Raw genomic sequence first — 23,243 nt, forward strand, 5'->3', positions numbered from 1 at the left:
TCTGGACTGACACCGGTCACCGGAACAGTGATTTGCACAGGACTATGCATATATGGGTGTTACATATCAAGTCTTAACGGTCTGTTATAAATTACTTGGGTATTATAATAAATTAAGAAGATTGGATGTCCAACAAATGAATGGAAATGATCCCAATTATTGAAATTGCTCCTAAAGATCAACAAAAATGTGCAATGACTCATAATTAATGAAAATATATTTCTTTCATGACACTACACATATGAAACATATACTTTCATTTATTTAGTTTATTTTCATTTTATTATTGCGCCACTAAGCAATATGCTTAGCGTGATAGATTTTTCCTCACGTATATACTGGAGACAAAGTCCATTAGAGGCATTGGACTGAGAGTGGAGATCTAATATGTAGAAGTGTTGTGTCACCTCTTTACTGCATTTTGGTAGGCCCCATGAGCTACAGGAAATTTTGTCATTGTATATTGTACTTAATTATTAAGTTTGTAATGCAAATTCTGAATTTGTATAATAAATTTTGTACATTATGTAAAGCAAAGAATTTAGTTATTCCATGTATGAAATGAGTTAGCAAATTTGACATGGAACAAGATGGAAATGTTATGGATGAAGATGATACATGATTTGAAATTATTAAAAATTGATGATGGAAATCGCAATTGATATGGATTTAATTAAATAGGTAATTGATTTTAACAGATCAAATGTTAATAAAATAGGGAAAATTTTGGCAGTTTCTGTATTTAAATATTATGATTTAATTAATAATGAATTTGAAACTAATAATGAATAAAGCGAGATAAGATAAGGTGCTTCAGCACAGAATATAGCATGCCTTGCTTAGCTACACTATAGATCGAATAAGGGGTGTTACACGGATGGTTGAAGTGGAGACGTGCTATGAGAGTTTTATACGATCGCAAGATTTTTAATAAGTTGAAAGGAAAATTTTATCGTATAGCCATACGATCGACCATGTTTTATGATAATGAGTGCTGGGCAATGAATGAGCTGTATATGTCTAAGATGAGAGTTACGGAGATGAGAATGTTAAAGTGGATGAGTGGCCATACTAAACTAGATAAAATCCATAACGAGAGTATTAGAAAAAAGGTAGGAGTGATACCAATTGAGGATAAGTTGAGAGAATGGAGATTGAGGTGGTTTGGTCATGTGAAGCGTAGACATACGAAGGCTCCAGTTAGACAAGTAGAGCACATTGGGTTAGAGGATAGAAAGAAAAAAAAAAGGTAGGCCTAAACTGACTTATATATTTTTGGGAATTTTACCTAAAATCATTTAGAGTGAAGAAAGAGTATTCATATAGTCGACCCCAATAAATTTTTGAGATAAAGACTAAGTTGAGTTGATTTGTTATTTAATGTAATGTTTATTCAAAAAAACTCAAATCCATATTGATGCTTTCTTTCTTGCTTTGTTCAACTTGGTTTTTCTCATAAAAAACAGAGCATGATTAATTTTATGATCTCTCTCTCTATTTTTATAAAACAACAAATAACTTGAAGTTCACAGAGATCAAACTTCAAAGACTAATAGATAAGAAATTGCCACTACTTAGAACTACTAGCTATTATAAACTAGGAGGAAACCATTGCAAACTACAACTGAGGTTTCAAGCAATCTAACCATTCGCAGTATCTGCTGCCATGATACGTTTGTTCGACCACTACTGAAATATGAATAGATGCCTGAATATGAATTCCTACAAAACTTAAGGCATCACCAATTGCTGTTGTAGTGTCTACCATGAATGACCACCACCCTGACCACCAGATACTTGCAAAGTTAGACCTCCGGGCTTCATTTCCATATTTTGAATTGCCATTAGTATCACCATAACCACCTCCATTTCCTTATTGGTCTCGCCCACCAACTCTAGTGTCAGCAATGTTATTTGATGTTGATGTGTTGTAATGAAACAGAACCATGGTGTCTCACATTGTTGGATACCTATACGTGCCTCAATAAAGAGTTTCAAGTTTGCAATGGAGGACAAGAGCAGTGTTCAAGATTTGGAAAATGTGACAGCTGAAGGAGGATGGAAGGACCATAATTATAATAAAAATATATTTTTTTAATTGAATATTTATGCCATGTCAACAAATATAGATGGTGCTGCTAAAAATGTCGTGGATTGGTAAAGGCGTAATAATTTAAGGTGTCACTTTGTCACAAAATATATATGTGAGACCCACGAGCGATACCACATATACGATGACATGGCAAGCGGGTTTTTGGATTCCTCAATAAATAGCCGTCATCGCGGCGATCTAATCTAAAATCGAAACCCTAATCCGACAATTGAATACTTCAGAGCCATCCAACAATAAGAAGAAGACGAGGAGAGATTTTGAGCTCGCGGGAGGGAGAGAGTAAGAGAATAGAAGGGAAAAAAAAATGGGAAGGAAGAAGAAGAGAGTATCGTCAAAGGTGTGGTGCTATTACTGCGATAGGGAATTCGATGACGAGAAGATTCTAGTGCAGCATCAAAAGGCCAAGCACTTCAAGTGCCATGTCTGCCACAAGAAGCTCTCCACTGCTGGTGGCATGGCAATCCATATCCTCCAGGTCCACAAAGAGAGCGTCACCAAGTACTCTTCAATCAATCTAATTCCAGAGAAACTTTATTTTTTGATTGAGAATGTGGTTTGCATTTCTTTGTTTCGATTTGGTATTCTTCAGAATCAGAAAAATTTTCATTAACATGTGAGGATGAACTAGGAACAAAGTGGGTTGTTTGCTTAATTTTCATTAACATATGAGGATGAGGAAAATTTTCCATTAACTATAGGGGATTAGGCTGCTGTTTGCTTTTTGAAAAATTTTCGGGGATTATATTGATCATATGAGGATGAAATAGGAACAAAATTGTTTCGTGGTAAAATTGGTTACTAAATATTTGGAATTGATAATAGAAGTTTCTGTGTATACTTCCATTGTTGAGGCACAAGTTTTGATGAGAGAATTGCTGAAAGATTTAATCCTTACCTCGAGAGCTTTTGATTCCAGTTTAATTGGATCAGTTTAGTGCTGTTCGTGCACACACTCTTAAAATATGTTGGAAATCTTAGAATTGAAGTTTTACAATGACTTCATAGCAACTGAGTAACCGAATTTTGTGGTTTCTTTTGCCTTTCACTTCTTATTTATTTATTTTGTTTTTAGCTGAAAGTAATTTTCATACCTTTTTTTGCTTTATATGTTTAATTAATGTTTCAATTTCACTGATCTTCTTGGGGGTAATGATTTGGGTATAGGGTTCCCAATGCAAAAAATGGAAGAGAATCAACTGATATTGAAATATATGGAATGCAAGGGATCCCACCTGATATCTTGGCTGCACACTATGGAGAAGAAGGTAAGGAGCTTGACACATGTTGCTTTCAGTTAATTATTTTCTATTATGTATGTGAATGGTTGCGCAGATTTGAAAATCATTCTAAGTTAAGTTGATTGAGTGATATGTCATTGTTTGTACATTTCCCTTTAAGATATGTGTGGTCATCTATGTAGCACGGAAACAGAAACGTGGAAACGGACGCAAGGAAATTGAATTCTCAAAAATATAGGAAACAGAAACGTGAGGGAAACACGTAAATATTAAAAGTATTGGGATATATATATATATACCACAAATTTTATATTTAACAAATTTTAATGAAAAATAAAGTAGGATTTTAATAATTTTAATATTTAATCCCTAAATAGGGAGTAAATATAAACTAGGTCAAAAATTAATCTAATGATCTTTTTAACTTAGCCTAGAATTCCAAACTAAACACACTAATCTGGGATCTACCCAACGTTTAAAGCCCAGCCCAGCCCAGCCCACTCTCTTCATTAATTTAAAAATATTCACAAATTTTCTTTTGTCAATCCATCCTTGTTGCCCCGTCCCATTCAATTCCTTTCTACATATGTTTTTAGTGTTTTGGTCGTTATTCATCTGGGGATTGTTGCTTGTCGGTGGTGATGCTTTTTGAGGATTCTATCTTGCACACATGTGGGTTTTCCTCGTGTTCTTCCTTTGATAAGTGTTACTTCTTCTTCTTTCTTCTTCTTATTCTTCTTCTCCTCTATCAGCGACACGGTCAATTTTTATTTATTTATTTATTTATTTTTCTTTTGAAGAAACGGGTTTCCACCTTTTGAAATTTACGGACATAGCCCTGAAACGTTTCTTTGCTGTGCCCTGCTGTTTTCATGCTGGAAACGTTTCAGAAATGGGGAAACTCCATCCATAGCCGTTTCCATGCTTTGCAGGTGGTCATTTATAGAATTAGAGATTTGGGATTGTATATAATTTCTTATCCCTACTCTCTTTATTTTTTATATAATTTCTGGTTTATCATTCATCATGGATTGCAAGGTCAAGAGAATGTGACTTGGATTGTGGATTGCTCCAATCTCCAATTGGAGTTAGAATGGGCATTCTTCTAAACTTGTGAGTTAGCTTAGTTTTAGTCAGTATAAGAAATTTAATGGCAATTGTTTCTCTGTATTTTGAAGTTTGCATAAAAGTCAAACTCATTTAAAATTGTGATAACTTGTAGCTTTTAGCTCTTTAGTCATGGCTTTGGCATTTTACATGACATAAAGCTGAGGCATGTGCTAGTTGAGACATGTACTGTTGTAACTTGTTGAGGTTATTTTATAAAACAAAAAATTAAATTGAGACCGAGTTAACATTAGGCTTAAAAATTCAGGAAGGGCCCATTTGGCATGGGTGTTGCTTTTGGTTTTTGTCTAAATAGTCAAATGAAATTATATTGTTAGAACATACTTATTTTTGTTACATGAGGTTTTAAGAGGAAAAATATGTAGCGAAAACAAGTAAAACCATTTTCAGTGGTTTTTACCCATTTCATGAACATGTTTCCAAAATACAAAATTTCAGTTTGGACAAACATCACTAAAAACAGAAAACAAAATTGATACTGAAAGGCCCTCAACAAGTCTTGCTTGAGAGAGAAATCAACATGGTAAAATCAATGGTCTTGTTTTTTTTTTTTTGGCTGCAATTTTGTTTCTCGTTCATGTGGTGTAGTTTTGAGTCATTTTAGGAAGATTGGAAGAATTAGTCACCCATGCAGTGTTCATTTTTAATTTTCTTATTCAATATGGTGGTTCAGTTTGAAAAGTATTATGCAATCAGTGTAAGCATTGGTTTTGGTTTTGTCACACAGTTTCTTTGCAAACTGTTATGTAAATCAATATTATCCATTAATTTAAAAGGCTTAGTGGCTTGAAGATCCTGTGAGTTGAGGTTAGATTTTTTTCAGTGGTGAGATAACTGTGATTGATCCAGGTGATAAGCGAATCTGTGGGTAAGATGATTCTGAAAATGAGGAAGAGAGGGGACTCTAGCTTTTATGATAATTTTACATTGTATACGTTGTATTTTCGTTGCCTTTGCTATCAAAATACTTCCCCAACGTAAATGATATTTAGTGTTGAATTGAGACAGGTTTATGTAGCGACCAGTAATTTTAGACTGGGCTGTATTTAGTTAACTTCACAATGGCGTGATTTTGATTGATGTATGTGATTGTAACCTTTGAAAAGAAAACTTATTTATTTAGTTTGGATTGATTTGATTCAAGTACTTGGCCTTTATCTGCATTAGTTTGTTTTGGTTCAATTCTAGTTGAGAACCTTGTTATATCGTAGTTAATAAAATGAAGAACAGACTTTAATGAGTTAGTTTGGCTAATGTTAACGCGCAACCCTTAATTGAGCTGCACACCTTACTTACATGATGTGTTTTGCTTTTATCTTAGACTTGTGTATTCTTTTGCCATCTGTGTAGAAATGCAAATTGGAGGTCTTTTGACTTCTTTATACTGCTCTTGCAATAGTTGGAATTTTTGCCTTATTTGAAGCTATGAGAAAAGATCATTATATAATCTTTTCCTTCCCTGTTTTATATTAACCTGTTATCTTGCTTGGAGCTAGAAACTAGAGAGGAGTAATACGTACATAACCTGTATTGTATATTGTTATTTTGGTCTCATAAAAAAATGACTTGGTAGAGTTTGTGTGCCATTATGCTTTACATAAAATTTGATATACTGTGCATAGCAAGTTATTCCTTGCTGAAAATATTAAATTTCTTGTAGAAGAAGAGGCTCCATCAAAAGTTGCCAAAGTGGATGTTCCATCTGCTCTGCTTGTTGGTGGTGTAGTGCCAGCGTCATTGGGTGTTGGATATGCTGCGCAAACTTTAGGTGCAATGCAGCCAATGTATGTTTTCATACTTCTGTTCTGTTTGCTAGAATTAGAAGATTGCTCACACTTTTATGCTTAAATTTTATCATTTGCAAGCATTGATCATGGTCACTATTATTTTATATGAACAATTTTCAAGCAATATTTGAATCATTGAATGCATGCAGTAGATGCGCTTGCTGTGATATTGTAGTGAACGTTGATAGGGACATGCCTCATGTAGATGCGTTGTCATTATTAGCTGCGCTTTTTTCATCTGTGCATGGTACAACACTCTGTTTTGTGATGTATTAATACTCTTATACTGTCCAGTGTTGCCAAGAGGTGCCTGTGTGAGGCAAAATCCAGGCACCTTGCTTGGGAAGCCTCCAGGGGAGGCGCCTTCAACTAGGCGCTGCCTAGGCGCCCAGGGGAGGCGTCACCAAGCGCTCCCAGGAAAGTAAAACGCTAGAAATTAAAAAAAAAAAAAAAAAAATTGAGAGAGAAAAAGCTAACCTGATTTGTCTTCACCTTTTTGGCATCCACACGATGATTAGACAATTAGGATTTTGAGTTTGCATGACATAATGAATGAAATTGAACAATGCATCTAGAATTTTAAATTATATTATGTGCTTTATGATTTTTGTTTTAACATTTTATGTTATTAAAGGAATGCTTTTAATCTTAAAACTTAAAACATGAAATATGAATATGAAATTTGGCAATTTATTGATTGTGTAATATATTGGTCTTTTTTTACATTGTATATTTAATTATTTATTGTTTTAGAATAAATTGGGGCCTCGGTTCGCTCAAGCAATCACTTAGTGCCTCAGGCAATGGAAGACCTTCTTTCCTTAAGGGTGCCTAGCGCTTTTGACAACACTGACACTGTCTGCTATCATAATTTTGAATTTTCTCAAATACATTTAAGGTTTGGTCTAAACGTGTTTGCCTTAGCTTGAATCTTGGTACATAGAACTTATCATCTGTCAAACAAGGAGATTAAATTTTATTTGAAGTAGAGTTTCCATATGGAAGAGTTCTAGCTTGTATAAAAGAAGCAGTTAAGAAATTAATAAATACAAAACCATTGCTCGCTGTAGGTTATTTTTTATGTATGTATATATATATATATATATATATATATATATATATATATATATATTGTGATTGTTAAATGTTATAACTACTAAGGTTTTACCAGATACACAAAGACACACACTTAAACTGTGCTGATCATTCATGCCATATTGTGCAACATCTTAAGTAGCAATCCAACAAGTTATTTATGGAAAAAAAGAAATGGTGGGACAGGAAGACATCTTTTGCCATCTATTATTTTTTTTGTTTATTTGGTGAAAGGGGAGAGCACTATAGGTAGCACTGTCAATGGCCTCAGCTAAGCCTGGGGTGATCCTGAGCTTAGCTTGATCACTAATTTAAAAATTGTGCTCATGCTCAATCTGGAACTCAAAATGAGCTCCAGTATGATTCGGAAGCTGTTCTTGTTCCCCCCTTCCCCCTCTTCGTTTTTCTTTTAAATTTCAAGATCTTATGACTGTGATTGGAGAAGAAAAAGAAATGACAGGAGAACAATATTTTTCTTTTAAATCTTTTTGAGTGAAAAATTTGCCGACCCCAACTAGTTTGGGATTAAGGCTTATTGTAGTTGTTTTAAGTGAAAATTTTAATAGAAGTCTTAATTGTTTAGTTGAAATCTCAATGGATAAACCTTTTAATAAAATAAGTTCAACAAATAGTGTGTTCTAAGTTTCCTACATTAGAAAACATTACATAACATATTAACATATTTGTTTGAAAACTGTAATTATAGTAAGATATCCAAAAGTGAAATACAATGTAATGAAATAATGATATACATAAAAAAAAATAATAATTTATGGATGCATAAATATTTGCAGGACCTACCAGCCAGATCATCTTATAAATGATTGGCTGGAGGTAGTGGCTCATTCAACTAATTGTAGGTTATTCAAGCAATACCAAGCATAAACAGGCTACCTCAACTCAAGCTAAGCCCAAAATGAATCAGGCTCGATGTTCCTTTCAGATCTCTATGCAATCGATGCACATACATGTGCACTTACATGCAGTTGAGTATGGTTAGGACTAGAACTTGTTATCCGTGGTTGACTTGGAACAATAATGTAACTAAGGTGGTTGTGGGTTAGCTGAGCTTTATGTTTGTCCTGCCTGAAAATGGCAGGTTTCCAGAGGTCCCAGAGACCCAGGGATTGCTCTAGGATGGAAGGGTTAAAACTCAGTTAATTTTGGGGAAGGCTTTGACCAGAGGGACAGGTATGCAATGGTTCATGGTAGATTATTTATGCAACAGCATGATATTATTAGATTTGCTTGTTTGTTCTTCCAGAAATTCTTGCACCATAGCTTCAATTATTGGTGCCTGAATTGTCCACCATAATTTTCTTGACTATTTTCTGCTCTGAGTCGTCTATAATGTCTATTGTGGATTCTGATTTCCAATCTTAATTTACAATGGACTGGTCACCATTTTCAAAACCATGTACAACTAGCCTTCATCAGATTGAATGAGGGCGCCAACACTAAGTTTTGAGGAACTAAGATTATGCAAAACCCACATTTGTTTGTCTGTTCATGGCAGCATTTTCTAGGAATAGTATGGAAAGCTCATCTCATGCGGTCTTTTTGTTTGTAAAGGGAGTATGTGATTTAGCTTCTCATCGGAAGTTTTTATTCTTAATTTTGGCAATAGTTACAATTCTGCTGTGCCGGTTCCCCCTGCTGGCTGGCCAGTGCCTCCTAGGCCACAGCCGTGGTTCTCACAACCTCCTGCAGTTTCAATTCCAGCTCCTGCTCCAGTTGGATATGGACTGCAGGTATTGTTCCCAGTGCATAATGCGAGGCCTCCTCTGCCATTATCTACAGCCTCTGCACGCCAACCTTCACAAGTTCCTCCAGGACTGACCTCATCCACACCACCTATTCCCGTATCTCAACCATTATTTCCTGTTGTTAACAATAATTTGCCTCAGAGTTCACCATTTTCTACTCCTTTACCTTCAACAAATATTCCATCAAGCTCTTCTGCAGATGTTCAAGGTTCTGTGGATGTGCATTCAGGAGCTAACAGTTCTCTGACAACTAGCTACCATGCAAGTATTCCAGGTTTGTTTCTTGTCCCTTTTTTATTGATATTAAACTATATTTTTTCAGATTTTCTCTGCCACTTGATTTGTGGTTGATTTTTGATAAAACAGTTTTCTAGATTTTTGATAAAACAGTTTTCTAACTTCTGGTACTGTAATATTTATTAAAATAAAAGGGTAAGCTCTGACTACATGAAATAATGCAGTAATTTTTTATTTTGTTGTTCTTTTTTCTAATGAACATCTGGAGTGGCATTTTCCCATTATGGGATCCTATATCTTTTGTGCCATTGCTCTTATAGGGAAATTTGTGTCTGCTGTTTTTCTGAAACATTCATCCTTAATGTTGTTTATTACTGCAGGTGGGACATTAGCCAATTCACATTCGTATGCCTCTGGTCCAAATACTGGTGGTCCTTCTATTGGACCACCCCCTGTAATCGCTAACAAAGCTCCTGTGACCCAGCCGGCTGTTAATGAGGTCTATTTAATTTGGGATGACGAGGCAATGTCCATGGTAAGTTGCTTCTGCATTGGGGATGATGAGCTTTTTCTTGTATTATTGAATATTTAAAGTTATTGTAAATGCTTATGTGTTTAAATATTTATAGGAGGAAAGAAGAATGTCATTATCAAAGTATCAGGTGCATGATGAAACTAGCCAGGTAAGTTATGGCTACCTTGGTAATATTTGGAGTTGGTTTGCACATCTAACCTGTGGTAGGCTTTATGCTTGTGCTTTCAGATACAGTTGTTTGCACATTGTCACCTATTTAGAGAGGTATTTACTGTATGAATTTCCAATTTATATTCTGTTTATCAAAGATGTGTGCCTCTGAGTCAGTGTCTTCTGAATTTCAATGTCATTGATTGAGGACATGCTATTTTCTTTTTTACTGCAATTCTCTCGATTGCATACCATTACCATTGCCACCTTATGTGTGGCTGTCTGAAGATTCAAGGGGGTGTGTAACTGTGTAGTTATATTTATGCTGGTAGTGAGTAATTTCTATTTTGACAAGCTTGCTGGAGTCAACTCGAGGAATCTCGATCCTAGCGTCATTCTCAGTTAAGGAGTGCATGTATTTACTGATTTAAAATATTATGTATTATTTACTCGCCCTATGCTTTGTCTCCAAACAAATTGTCGGGGTTTGGGTGGAACAAGATGATACCCAACAGATTTTTGCTCATTGTAGCATCAATACAATTTATTTTTATCGTCGAACAGTGAATTCAGACTTGGCCCAGGTCAGCTTCTTCTGCAAAGTTTGGTATCTTTTGCATAGGACCAAGCTTTCAAATATCTGGTTTGTCAACTGATTTATGTTCGCAGTTCATACATTGAACCTTTCTTTTGATGCATTTTTCAGATGAGTTCAATTGATGCAGCCATTGATAGAAGGATACTGGAAAGCAGGCTTGCTGGTCGAATGGCATTTTAGATCATCTAGTGACCATGGTATCATCGCTGGATATATGCAGAATTCACATGAACTACAAGGTGGTCCCGTGATAGTTAACATTGCTTGGATTCTGGAGAGAACCAATTATGTATATTCTTTAGAAAGTGAGGTAGATGAGAGCCATTCTTTAGTATGTAACAAACATCCGATTCTGCTTCTTTATTATTATTATTATTATTATTATTATTATTATTATTATTATTATTATTATTGTTAATTTATCACAAGTCTGTTAGGATATTAAATTTAAGTATGCCTTCACAAGCTGTTGCTGATATTTTTTTTTTTAATTTTTTTTTTCATTCCTCCTTTTCGGGGTTTGACATTGTGATTTAGAATTGCTTATTATTTATTTTGGTGTTGAACGAAATGAATTTCCCTTGTTCATCAAATTGAAACTTGTTTTTTTGCTCCAAATGATTGATGTTTTCTTTGCGGAGAATGTTTGGTTAATGGTAACAAATGCAAATATATTCAGGGAAAATTACTCTTTAGCTATTTAGTTATTGTATTTTAATAAAATTAATTGCTTAGTTTTTCTATTTTAAACAATAGATAATTCAGTTGTTTTATTTTTAGTTTGTGAATAGTTTAATCTCTGCTGTAAAATTTTTTGTTAGTCAGGTGAGTTGAAGGAGAGAGAATAATTATAGGTAGGTATGGAATAGTTGATGGATTTAAAATTATTAAGGTTAAACAATTGTATTATTGAAATCATAGGGATTGAATAGTTGAATTGAGAAGAAATATTTGCTTCGGGATTGAATGGTTGAGTTGGGAAGAAATATTTGACTCAGGATTAAATAATATAGGGATTTAAAAGTATTTTTTTTCAAAATAGATGGATTAAATATTTTAGTAAAGTATAAGGATTAAGCAATGTTTTTTAAAACTTAGAAGAAAAATAAGTGATGTTAGTTGATAATTGACGGTTTGATCTAAACAATTGGTGGTACGTCAAAATCAAGGCCTTGTGAATGAGCTCCTCTCTCTTGTTTTAAAAGAACTTTCTCTATACAAAGTTTCTTCATCTTGAGGCATAGGTCTTTTGTTTATGTCGAGCAGCAGTTGTGGCTCTTCCTTCTCATTTGGTTGTGGGTTGCTCTCTTTGCCACTAGGTGGGTTGTAGATAGGTATTTTGTCCTTCACTGAGAAAGTGCCATTATTGATATTCTTTTTTAGCTATAATGTATTTTGCTTCAAGTCTACATGTTTTGATGTTTGCAGGTACACAAAGGAGGCTATACATCAATGCTGGAGCTCCATTGCAAAAAAGGGATGTAAGGAGCTTTTGTTGGGCAACTCGTTAGGCTCCAACACTGACAGAAAGTGTGAGTAGGATTCTGAAGAGACGTACCACTACCATTCTCATATGGGTTTTATGAAGATGCTTCGCTTCTCTTATTTTGTTAGGCCTGAGTTTTTGTGTTTTCAATGGGTGAAGGATCCTGTCCAAGCTTCGCTTTACTGGTCTCGCATGATCAAGGCTCTACCGTCCTCATGATCTTGGGATCTTTCTACAGTTGTGCTTTCTGGGTGTTGTTTTGGGGAAGCATTTGTCTATGGCTCCCTTGTGGGTTGTATGGTTTTGGCTTCACAGGAAAGTCTGTTCGTTGGTGGCTATGTATCATCCCTTACGGCATGCTCTTTCTTTGGCCAATTTTCTTTTGAATTGATTTAGGTTTCTGTGTGTTGTGAGCCTGTTTGGTTTGGGTTGAGAGTTGTTAGATAAGACTTTTTTTTTCGGTCTTGGTTTGTAATTCTATAGGGTTTGGGCTTTATCTGATCCTTATGTTGTGCTGGGATTCAAGCTTTTTTAATTCAATATATAATATATGCTCTTGTCTTTAGGATAAAAAGAAAAATTTCAGCGGTACCCAAGTAACTCATTAACCATTAGACTGGCAAGTAAAATTTAAACAGAAAATTTTTTGATTTTGGAGGAATGAGGGGGGCAAAACGATTGGTTGAGAAAGATTTTTTGTTTTTATTATATGATCGTGATTGGATCTATATATGTATTGTAAAAGAAAGATTTTTCAAAAAAGCAAAGTATTCAAAGAATTACTTTTTAAAAAAGGAAAGTATTCAAAGAATTACTTTTTACAAAAATAATAGTAGATTTTTTTTTGGAATAATAAGACTATTCGAATTCCAATATTGAGAGGTTAATGTCTTGGGATTAACATGGGGTCTACTTGAGGAGCTATCAGTTTAAGTAAGGATTCGATTACCAAATAAATTTTTTTAGAGGTGTATATACATAAAGAAAAAACTACTTTAATTACTATCATTACTCATTGAAATATGAATAAAATTTTCATGCAAATAGGATTGTATACACGAAAGAAGTAGCATGCCTATCCCTATAATGTGTTTATTCATGGCTGAAAAGTCATTTGGTACCCCACCTTTAGTTGTATCTCTTTAGCACCTAAATTTTATGAAAGTGTAACTATTTAAGCTCTCACCTTTGCATGAAAAAGTCACTTGACACTTTTTCACATTTAATTGTATCTCATTTAACACCTGAATTTTATAAAAAGTGTAACTATAAATTTCTGAAATTTTAGTCAACAAAATGCATGAATGCATGCTTATTTAGGCATTTAAAGCTGATAAAATATTATTATTAAAATTTATATAATTGTGAAATTAAAAATTATAATAACTGCTCTAATTCTCTTTTCTCTCCTTTCCTCGTTGGAAAACTCCACCGAATTGAGCGCCATTGATCATAAAATGAAGCTAGGGTCGAAGGAGTTGATCAGTGCCTTCCTTGCTTGTGTTGGTTGTTGAAAATAGCTAGTATGGCCACTCAAATATTGTATCCTATAGTGTATCACCAAGAGGGAAAAAGGTCCTTAATGTCGTCGATGTTGTCGTCATAGAGTTCCCCCACTAATGTTGATTTCACCAAAGAGCATTAACACAAGTCACCAATTATAGGGTTGAATAGTTATACTCTTATAAAGTTTAGGTGTCAAACAGAATTCAACTAAAATTAGAAGTGTAACACCCCTAGATGCATAGTCCTGTGCAAATCACTGTTTCGGTGACCGGTTTCGATCCTGACAATTAAGAGGATTAGAACCATATTAAAGTCACCTAGAAAAGCCCTGAATAAAAATTAATAGTGATTACCAGAAGGTAAATTACAAATAAGAAAAATAGAATATAAAAGGTTAAATGAGTCGGGGGTCACAGCGATGGGTGACCGTACCGGGCAGTGACTGCGAGGTCAATTATAACCCTATTTTCATACGGGGCATTGTGACACCGCAGGCCTAAGAATTATTATGAAGCTAGGGGAAATATGAAAATCACAAAAAAAAGTAGAGAACCAGATCAAATAATTAAATCAAAGTTCCAGAAGAAATACAAAATTATTGATAAACCGGATCAGACCGGCGAGGGGCAAATTAGTTAATTCATCCTTAGAAGTAACTTTTGGCCTAACCGTCCAATAAAATGTGATAAATTAAAATTGTGAAATATAGAATTAAATTGAAGAAGTATGGAAAAAGAAAGGAAAAGAAAAGAAAAGAAAAGAAAAGAAAAGGGATTTATGACATTACTCCCATGACACATGCACGACCTAATTAATTTAAATTTATAAATTATGAAAATTAGAGATAATTATGACTTAAATAAAGTTAAAAATAAAAAGAAAACAATTTTTTTTATTCACCTTCTTCCTTAGTCGTCCCTCTCCTCTCCTCTCTCTCTCATTTTTCTTTCACAAAACCACCATTGTTATACATTCAAGCTTCAATTTCTCCTCTTTTCCACCATAAACCCTAAAGCCACTTGAACTAAAATTTACCCTTGGACCTTGATAGGAAGCTTGGCAACCATTAGATCCAAGAAATTGAAGAGAATTGGGAGTTATAAATTCTGCCCAATGAGGTAAGTTTTCCTTCCATCTTAATTTGTTAAGTAATCTTGTAATTGAGTTTGTTAGGAGGAAATTTAACTTAAAAAAAAAAAAGAAATCAATTGGTATGATGAAGAGAAAATTCGACCAGCTTGTAAGGGCATTGGATTTGATGGTGTTTAGTTAAATTAAACATGAATTAGCACTTAAATAATGTGGTATGTGTGGTTAGAATGCTAAGTGAACTCAAATTTCATGGAATTATGATGAATTGGGAAATTAGGGTTTATGGAATTGGAGAAAAGTTGGGACTTTGAGTAATTGATGCTAGTTGACCAAATTGATGTTTAAATTGGTCAATTGGTATGTTTGGGAGTTGATTGAATGCATGAGAATTGAAGTGGGATTGAAGGTGATGCTGCCCCAATCTAAATAGCCTGACCCCTGCCCACTTAAACAGTTATAAGTTAAAATCTGTTACTCCAATTGATGTAAGGCTAATTGGAGATGAAATTAAACACATAATGCCACAATTTTGATGAAGAAACCCTGCCAAAAAAACCAACCTACAATGACAAAAAATGACCAAATCTGGGAAACCAATTCTAAACCTAGAAAAATTGACTAAATGAACAATGTTTGTTCATTTGGCCATAACTTGGTGTAGAAAGGTCCAAATGACCTGATTTTTGAACCATTAGAAAGCTATGACATAGTACTACAACTTTCATGAAGAACACAAACCTAAATTCTGCCCATAACCAAGTTGAATTGTCAACCAAATTTGGTTGCTCAAAATTGCCAGAACCAATAATTGCCCAAAATTTCTGGGTTGTAACCAATCTAGCTAGCCTTAGAAAATAGGCATAACTTGGGTTACAAAACTCCAAATGGAGTGATTCAAAAAGGGAATTAAATCTAAGACAATAAGGAACAACTTTGATGAAGGGTACTTAGCCAAATTCCTACAGTAACTAGACCAATAGAACAGTAGAAAATAGTGATCCAAAACTAAAAATTTGCAATTTCTCTTAGGCAGCTTTGAATTTGGAATGGCAATCAATGCCAACAAATTTGACACCCAAAATGTGGTATGTGGGTGAAATTAGAGTTAATAAACCTATTTAGATGGAAAAAGTCAATATTTTGACTTAAATAGTGCCATAAATAGTGCCACTATACACAAAAATATAAATGACCCGAATTTATAGACCTTAATGAGTAGGATAAGTCTGCAAAGAAATTTTTGAAATTAATTATTAGAAATGGATTGAATGGGTACTAAAATACTTTAAATTTATGTGTTTCAGTTGGAAAGGGATCTTCGAAGTAAAAATGAAAATTGGAGTAAAAGAAGTCAACAAAGAGGTTTGTGCACAACTAGTTTTCCATTTATAATGTTTTGCATATTTCCTTTGATTAAATGAGTTTATTTTCTTTATGCATTGTGTTTCTTAAGCATTGAACTTATTTCAACAATTATGAAAATGTGTTACATTATGAATGAGTTAGTTTTGGGAAATGGTTAAATTATGATTTTGTTGTTATTATGGATTGAAAAGAATTTTGCTCTGGAAAATTATGATTAGAATATGGTTACATGGGAAATGGATAAAATATGTTTTGAATTGTGATGGGCATAAAAATGATTGGATATTGGATTTGACATTGAATTGAATTGTATGCTCACAAAAAGAATAATAAAATTTATGATGTTATTTTATATTTCACTACAAATGCTTGACATGTTATTATCGTCCCTCATTGGTTGAGGAGACACTGGAGTTAGCTTTGTTTTGATTACCATGGTATGTACACATGCTTAGATCCTCCTCTCATTAGAGGTTGTATCTAAGTTTAACTTGACCCTTTTCGAAAGTAATTTGTTGTGTGGATGTAATGTGTACAATTCGGTCTCCCCGACCATAGGGAGTGAGAATCACTTTGAATATTGGCCCTTACGGATTAGTTCTGCATAAAGTTAGTGAGATTAAGAATGGTTTTTGGAAAAATGAGCAATGGTGATTTTAAAATGAGATTTGTGCATAATTGATTTTAGTGAAATTTACTCTTTATTTTCATAAATTGATGGGATTATTTTAAATGTCTAATTATGATTTGATAAATTGTGATTATTGATCAAGGTCATTTGAACAAATGATTTATATTATTGGCAGCGTTTATTTTGATTTTTGGAATTTTGATGAATTAAAGGATTTCCAAATTCTTATTATAATTTTGTCAATGTATATTGTATTATATTTTAAATTATAGTTGTGCACCACTGAGTTTACCACTCAGTGATAGCTTTGTATGCTATCGCAGGTGGAAGTAAGGATAGAGCAGCTGAGTGAGATCACTTGAAGCTGCGCTTGGAAGACACATTGGGACTAGCTTCGGGTATATTATAGGTATACCCTTGTACATTAGATTTTGATGTAATCATGTAATTATATGTATGTAATTTCATTTGAGCAGTTGCATAAATACTTTTGTAATATTATTTTGGAATGTAATCAAATACAAATTACTGTAATATTAGTTTGAGATTTTAATTACTTATAAAGTTTTGTTATACTAATTTTAGTACTTCAATGAATGTAAATATTTAAATTCTTGTATTTTGTGAATGATAACTTATTTCCTTTACATTGAAAATTTGTGAGATTGAAATTAAATGGTTCAGTGTTGGTTTAAATCAAATTGCGTTTGATTGTGAATTAAGCTTCTTGTATGGGATTATGAGATGAAATTGAGTTTATTGGAGTTGTGGTTGAGAAACTATATTGAGAGTGTTTTTCTTTTCAAGTTTGAAGAACTGTTTTCTCAAAATACAGCCGGCACCCTGCCAAAATTTTTGTAAAAATTGCTGAGGTCTTAAATATCTAAAAATTTGATTTATGATTTGACTTCAAATAAAGGTTTTTAATATCTGTCAAAATTGCTCACCACTTTAAAAATGATCGTAAATTGTTTTAAAATTTTGGGTTACTGGTAGGTGAAGTACGGTAATTCATTAGGTGTACTACAGGAGCATGTTATACCTTACGGAGGGGTAAGGTGTGACAAGAAGTACCAAGTGACTTTCCAAGCAAAGGTTAGGGGTTAAATTGTTACATTTTTATAAAATTCAAGTGTCAAAATGAGATGCAAATAAAGGTGGGCTGTCAAGTGGCTTTTCAAGTAAAGGTAATGGGTCAAATGATGCATTCGATTTTTATTTATTCATGACCATTGGACCTAAAAGTCCAAATGCTTACATTATTTCCCAATTATAATCAAACATTTTAATTTTGAACAATAAAGATCAACCTTTGAGATTGAGTATAATTATAGCAAAAGGACAATTTCAAAAATTGGACTTTATTATCCAAAATTAAAATATTTGACAATAATTAAGAAATAACATAAATGTTTGGAATTTTGGTCCAATTAGGTTATATTTATTCTCAACCCCATAACTTTTGCTATATTTCTTTTGCCCTTTCTATTATATGTGTCACGTTTCCTTTCTTTCTTTCTTTCTTTTTTTTAATTTTTTTAAATTATGATTTTAAAATATTATGGGCTTGGAATTGTGAAAAATTAGAATTTTCTTTTAAAATTTTTTTAAGAAATTTGAAAAATAAAATTTTATATTTATATATCCTAATTTTTCAAATAGAAAATTTCAAACTTTAAATTTGAAAAGTAACTTTAAATTAATTTTCAATATCTTTCTTTATAACAAAATTTTAATTTTCAACTTTTTTAACTAGCAAATAATATTTTTTAATGATTAAAATTATAATGTCACGAGCCGATTCTATGGGTCGGATCAGCACTAGGACTTAGGTCAACATAAAGCCTTCGAAACCCACAGTAAGTCTTACTGTTCAAAAACCCATAATCAGACTCAAACTTAGGGCCCAATATGCAAGATAAAAATAAAATATTATAATTAAATTTGGGTTATCTTAGTCCAAAAGCCATCATACATACACATATAGGGGAGCCTAACTCACCTTGATATCTAATATACATAATCCATTCAATTATTAAATAATTAATGATACAATAATTAATATACATTAGTGTCACAATGGAGTTCTAAGAGTAAAATGAACAATTAAGTAAATAATTAACTAAACAAAGTGAAAACTATTATTAAGTAGTACAATGACTTGTGAAGAAAAATGCATGTTAGACTCTATAGAAAGAATGCTTTCCTATAACCTAGGGAAAAAATTATATTGAACAGGAATGAGCATTTGACTAAGAAAGTTTAGATATTTGATTATAATTATAAATTGTATAACTATCTATTTCTAATATTCTATTAATAAAAATGCATCAAACAAATAAATCGCCCAATCCTCGCATAAGAGGATAAATTAGAGCTACACATGCACCCATAATGCATATTGGGAGCCAACCTCATACCCTGACTCTCTGAAATCCAACATCTTCTCCTAAACTTTTTTATGAGAGTCAGTGATATATAGCGCCGTATCTACCCCGCAGTGGTAAGAGTCAGTTGATCTGTATATCTGTCATACTTTCCTCGCTGGTCCATATCCATATCCACAAGAGTCAATGAATTTCTCATGCCATATCTACCCCGGGATTTCACATCCATAATACATATATATATATGCTCTAACTTATCACAAGGCAGCACAACACAAAAAATTTAGAATGCAACAATTAGGAGATGCTCATGATATAATAACTAATTACATATGTGTAAATGAATGCATGAGTATACCAATAAATATAAAATATAAAAATATAAATAATATTAAAATTATAAAAAAAATCAATATCCAACTCATAGACTAGTTGACCTAACTGTAGCTGGTCCAACTAGAAGGAAGAAGACGGTTGGCTCCAATCACCGATACTAATGCGATGATCTCTATCAATTGACTAACTGAAATTATTAATTAATTTAAACTATAAAAGCAATAATAAATTTTAAGGTCTTACTAAAATTTTGGCAGAGTCTCCTCTATAATCAAACCTAACCCCCTCAAGAAAACACAACAATAGTAACACACAGGTCCTCTAGCCCACAACAACAGTTGTAATGCCCATCTGGTGCCTATAAGAAATCTAATCTAAGTTTAGATCTCCAAACTCTAGTTCAAGTCCCTAACTCCTCCATAGTCTGAATAATTATCTCCATTGCTCTAAAAATTATGAAAATATTTTTGCAGGTGTTAGTGATATTCCCTAGAGCATATCATTGTACTGTATCATGTAAATAATTATTCCTATTTAATGGCAATTATTCTTTTCATTTATGTTCAAATGGTTTGAATTTAATTTGAAAAGGCCCTTTGATATCTTATTGGATGTTCTATTATTAAGTTGTTAAGAATATGAGAAACAGAACTATCTAGTACAAGTATTATAAATTTGGTTCACAATCTAGGATCCTTCATTGGGCATGAGTTATCTAGAAAGATTGTCACTTGTGTTTGTTTCCATGGATTAGTATGAGATACTAATAGGATGGAATGGTGAGTCTCATACCATATGACAAGCATGGTGGGCACTTATATGATAAGTAGGTTGAACCAGTGACACAAGATGACTTGTACATAGAGTTTACTCTTGTCAATACAAAGTAATCTAGATCATAATAGTGCATATAATCCCTTGACTTGAGATAATACAGTTATCTTGTATATAGGTGGTTTGAGTATAATACTGCTTTCATACTTGTACTAGGTATGAGTATATGGGCATGTGTTGACTCCAACTAGTTATATATAGAGATAGGTGTTAGTCAAGATAGGATCCGTTACCTTAAGTAAATAGGGATAAAATCCTATATTCGTTTGATTGTTCTTAACAATTCAAGTTCTTGGCTAGGATAGATAGACTTAGACAAAAAAAGAGTTTCTAACAAGTAAGTCTTATTAATCAAGAATTAGAATCAAAAGAGAACATATGATTCAATACAATTGGAGTTTGACATAAACTATAACTCCAGCTTGAATTGGGATTTTGTAAGAGAGAGATTCTAGTGCATGGTATGTATGATCTAAGGTTCATGAATTGGAGAACTAATTCATAACTAATTGGATAGTCATAGCACATAATGCTAGATTTCAACTATGGCTTATGAGAACTTGAATGAAAAGGAATTTTCATTTTGAGTTTGGAACGATTCCAATAATATTAAGGAGTTAATATTGTTCTCATTGCCAATTAATAATGAACCTAGTAAGTTATACACATAAGAGCAATTTGATCAAAGCAAAATTAATTTACTTAATTGATTAAATTATTAAATTGATTAATTGAATTAATTAATTTAGTTTGCAATTAGATTACAAAGTCCCTAGTATGACTTCAAACTAAATTTATCAATGGTTGCATTCAAGCTAATGTTTAAAGTGTTTAAATATAAACTTGAAAATTAACATATGGAAGAAGATGAATTTTGACTTGTCAAAGTTTGACCATGTTTACTTGGTCAAATATGAGAGGAAATTTAATTAATTAATGGTTGATTAATTAATTAAATAGCTTGATTAATGTTGATTAATCAAGTCTTAATTTTATGATTAATATTAAGCATTGACAAGTGCACCAATTAGATTAGAACAACATTTTTTATTATCCAATTAGAAGTGAGCATTTGTTAGCTAATATGAAATATAAAGTTAATATATTTGTAAAAGGGATAAGAGAGAAATTAATTCTTCTTCTTCATCCCATCCATAGTCGGCCATTCTCCCCTCTCACTCTCTCTCTTTAGTTTCATCTTCATCCTTGAGACAAAAATTCAAGAACACTAAGTGTTGTTGATCTTGAATTATAAGTGGGAAAGTGTTTTTCACCACTTCCAAAGAGAGAAAACTCAAAAACAACATACTCTTCCTCCCTTCTTGTTGTTGGCAGAACCATAAGGAGGCTAAGGAAGGAATTTTGAGTTGATCAAGGAGCTTGTGTAGACAAGCTAAAAGGCTAACAATTGGTGGCCTAGCTTCCCAGATAAGGTGTTAAGAATTTGATTCTATGCCTATTGGGTAAGAAATTCTCTAAAATCCTAACTTGTTTAATTTTGAGGAAAATATTTTCTAACGGCAATCAGGCTAATTAGCATTTAAATTATGATTTAGTGAGACCAAATGATGTATTTTTCAATAGCTTAATGTGGTTGCATAATGCTTGAGACCCTAGATTATATAAAAAAAAATTTAAATTGCTAATGATTGCACCTATTGATGAATTGTTCTTACAATTGGTGCAATTCCTCTTTCAATTGGTATCAGACCCACCCTAATTTGCCATTAGGAAATCAATTCATGTTATAGGCAGTTTGAGACATTTGTATATTTCATGAGATGCAATTAGAAACAAGTAAAACTCAAAGGAAAATTATTGTAATTCAAACAAGTGTGTTGAGTGTCTGTTCATATTTGGGTTGAACACAAATTCTATTTTTTGTAAACAATTTTATCTTTTTGAGTTAGCTTGTTTAATGGTCTTGGACATGCATATGATGATGTTTAAAACCATTAGATACCAAGAAGAATCATAAATTTTGAGTGAAGCACCATTATGTCAAGGTGGAATGTCCATTAGGTTATTAATGTGATCAAGGTGTTTTCTCAACTTGTATGAATTTTCTTGGTGATTAAAATGTTTAATTCAAGTCCCAAAATTGAATATAACATGATTATAAATGTGATTCATAGGTGATTAGATTTAATTTTGAATATGCGATATTTAGAATTAAATGTATATTCAAGTGATGAATGTATGGATGTTGGCATGAAAGGTGATCATGGACTTTAGGAGACCAATGTGATTATGTTTCAATCTTTTTTTATGGACTTGTAATAATTATTTTAATTCTTATAAGGGCTATACCATAAGTTGTTATGATAGATTCCTTAGGTTCTAATTTATTTATTTGAGCTTTTATGCTCAATTTCATTGTAATTTCACCTTGGTATGCCAAGGATATGAGATGTAATTGGCTTAGTGATCTTGTAAGAAGAAATGAAGCTTGATACATTGATGGAGATCAATGGGAGCACAACACTTGAAGAGTTGAAGAATTGTGAACAAGCTACAAATAGATGAATGTAACCTAGGATGCACTGAATTCAATCTTTGTGACTAGGATTGAATTCCCATAGAATAGTCTATGATCGTACCTCTTATATTACCATTGTATGAATGTATATATGTTTGATATGTATATTCATGATGTGTATGTGATATACATGAAAATGGTTAATGTGCAAAGTGAGATCGAATAGTAATTAGGTCGGCCAAGAAAATCTTCCAACAAAATGATTAAGTTGATAATGGTATAATTTAGGAAATTTCATCATGGCCCTCCACTAAGGAAATTATTTGAGAAATTTTAAACACTTGCATTGTTGGGTATGGTTTCATAGGGATGATGCATTTGGTTTAAGAGATTTTCTTAAGATAATTATTAAGCATGAGATGTTGTGAGTATGTAAATACTTTGGTGGCCAAGAATGGATGTACCTGAGGTCATTAAGGT

At 32.9% G+C, this 23,243-nt stretch overlaps 1 protein-coding gene across 5 annotated transcripts; it reads left to right on the forward strand.

Moving 5' to 3' along the window:
* Positions 1–2,253: 2,253 nt before the first annotated feature.
* On the forward strand, positions 2,254–12,653 carry LOC110672004 (protein SUPPRESSOR OF FRI 4). 5 transcript variants are annotated; one of them, XR_002498191.2, is made up of 9 exons: positions 2,254–2,611; positions 3,278–3,378; positions 6,140–6,263; positions 8,989–9,401; positions 9,745–9,899; positions 9,994–10,047; positions 10,128–10,163; positions 10,756–10,957; positions 12,076–12,653. XR_002498191.2 is itself a non-coding variant. In XM_058130067.1 (8 exons), exons 1-8 carry the CDS (start codon positions 2,418–2,420, stop codon positions 10,825–10,827), a joined length of 1,149 nt encoding a protein of 382 aa, XP_057986050.1. In that variant the 5' UTR covers positions 2,254–2,417; the 3' UTR covers positions 10,828–11,049. The 5 variants fall into 5 exon arrangements, 4 of the variants coding, with proteins under 4 accessions (XP_057986050.1, XP_057986049.1, XP_057986048.1 ...); XM_058130067.1 differs by lacking the exon at positions 12,076–12,653 and having other exon boundaries at positions 10,756–11,049; XM_058130066.1 differs by lacking the exon at positions 12,076–12,653 and having other exon boundaries at positions 2,255–2,611; positions 9,994–10,163; positions 10,756–11,049.
* The last annotated feature ends 10,590 nt before the right edge of the window (positions 12,654–23,243 follow it).

Source organism: Hevea brasiliensis, chromosome 11 (genome assembly GCF_030052815.1).
Source record: "Hevea brasiliensis isolate MT/VB/25A 57/8 chromosome 11, ASM3005281v1, whole genome shotgun sequence".
Classification (NCBI taxonomy): domain Eukaryota; kingdom Viridiplantae; phylum Streptophyta; class Magnoliopsida; order Malpighiales; family Euphorbiaceae; genus Hevea; species Hevea brasiliensis.

Excerpts from the sequence above, each read along its gene's own strand:
- LOC110672004 (XM_058130065.1), top strand. The coding sequence starts at position 2,418 with ATGGGAAGGAAGAAGAAGAGAGTATCGTCAAAGGTGTGGTGCTATTAC. Across the intron at positions 6,264-8,988 it reads TTAGGTGCAATGCAGCCAAT|TTACAATTCTGCTGTGCCGG; the intron begins GTATGTTTTCAT and ends TTTTGGCAATAG. Across the intron at positions 9,900-9,993 it reads ATGACGAGGCAATGTCCATG|GAGGAAAGAAGAATGTCATT; the intron begins GTAAGTTGCTTC and ends AAATATTTATAG.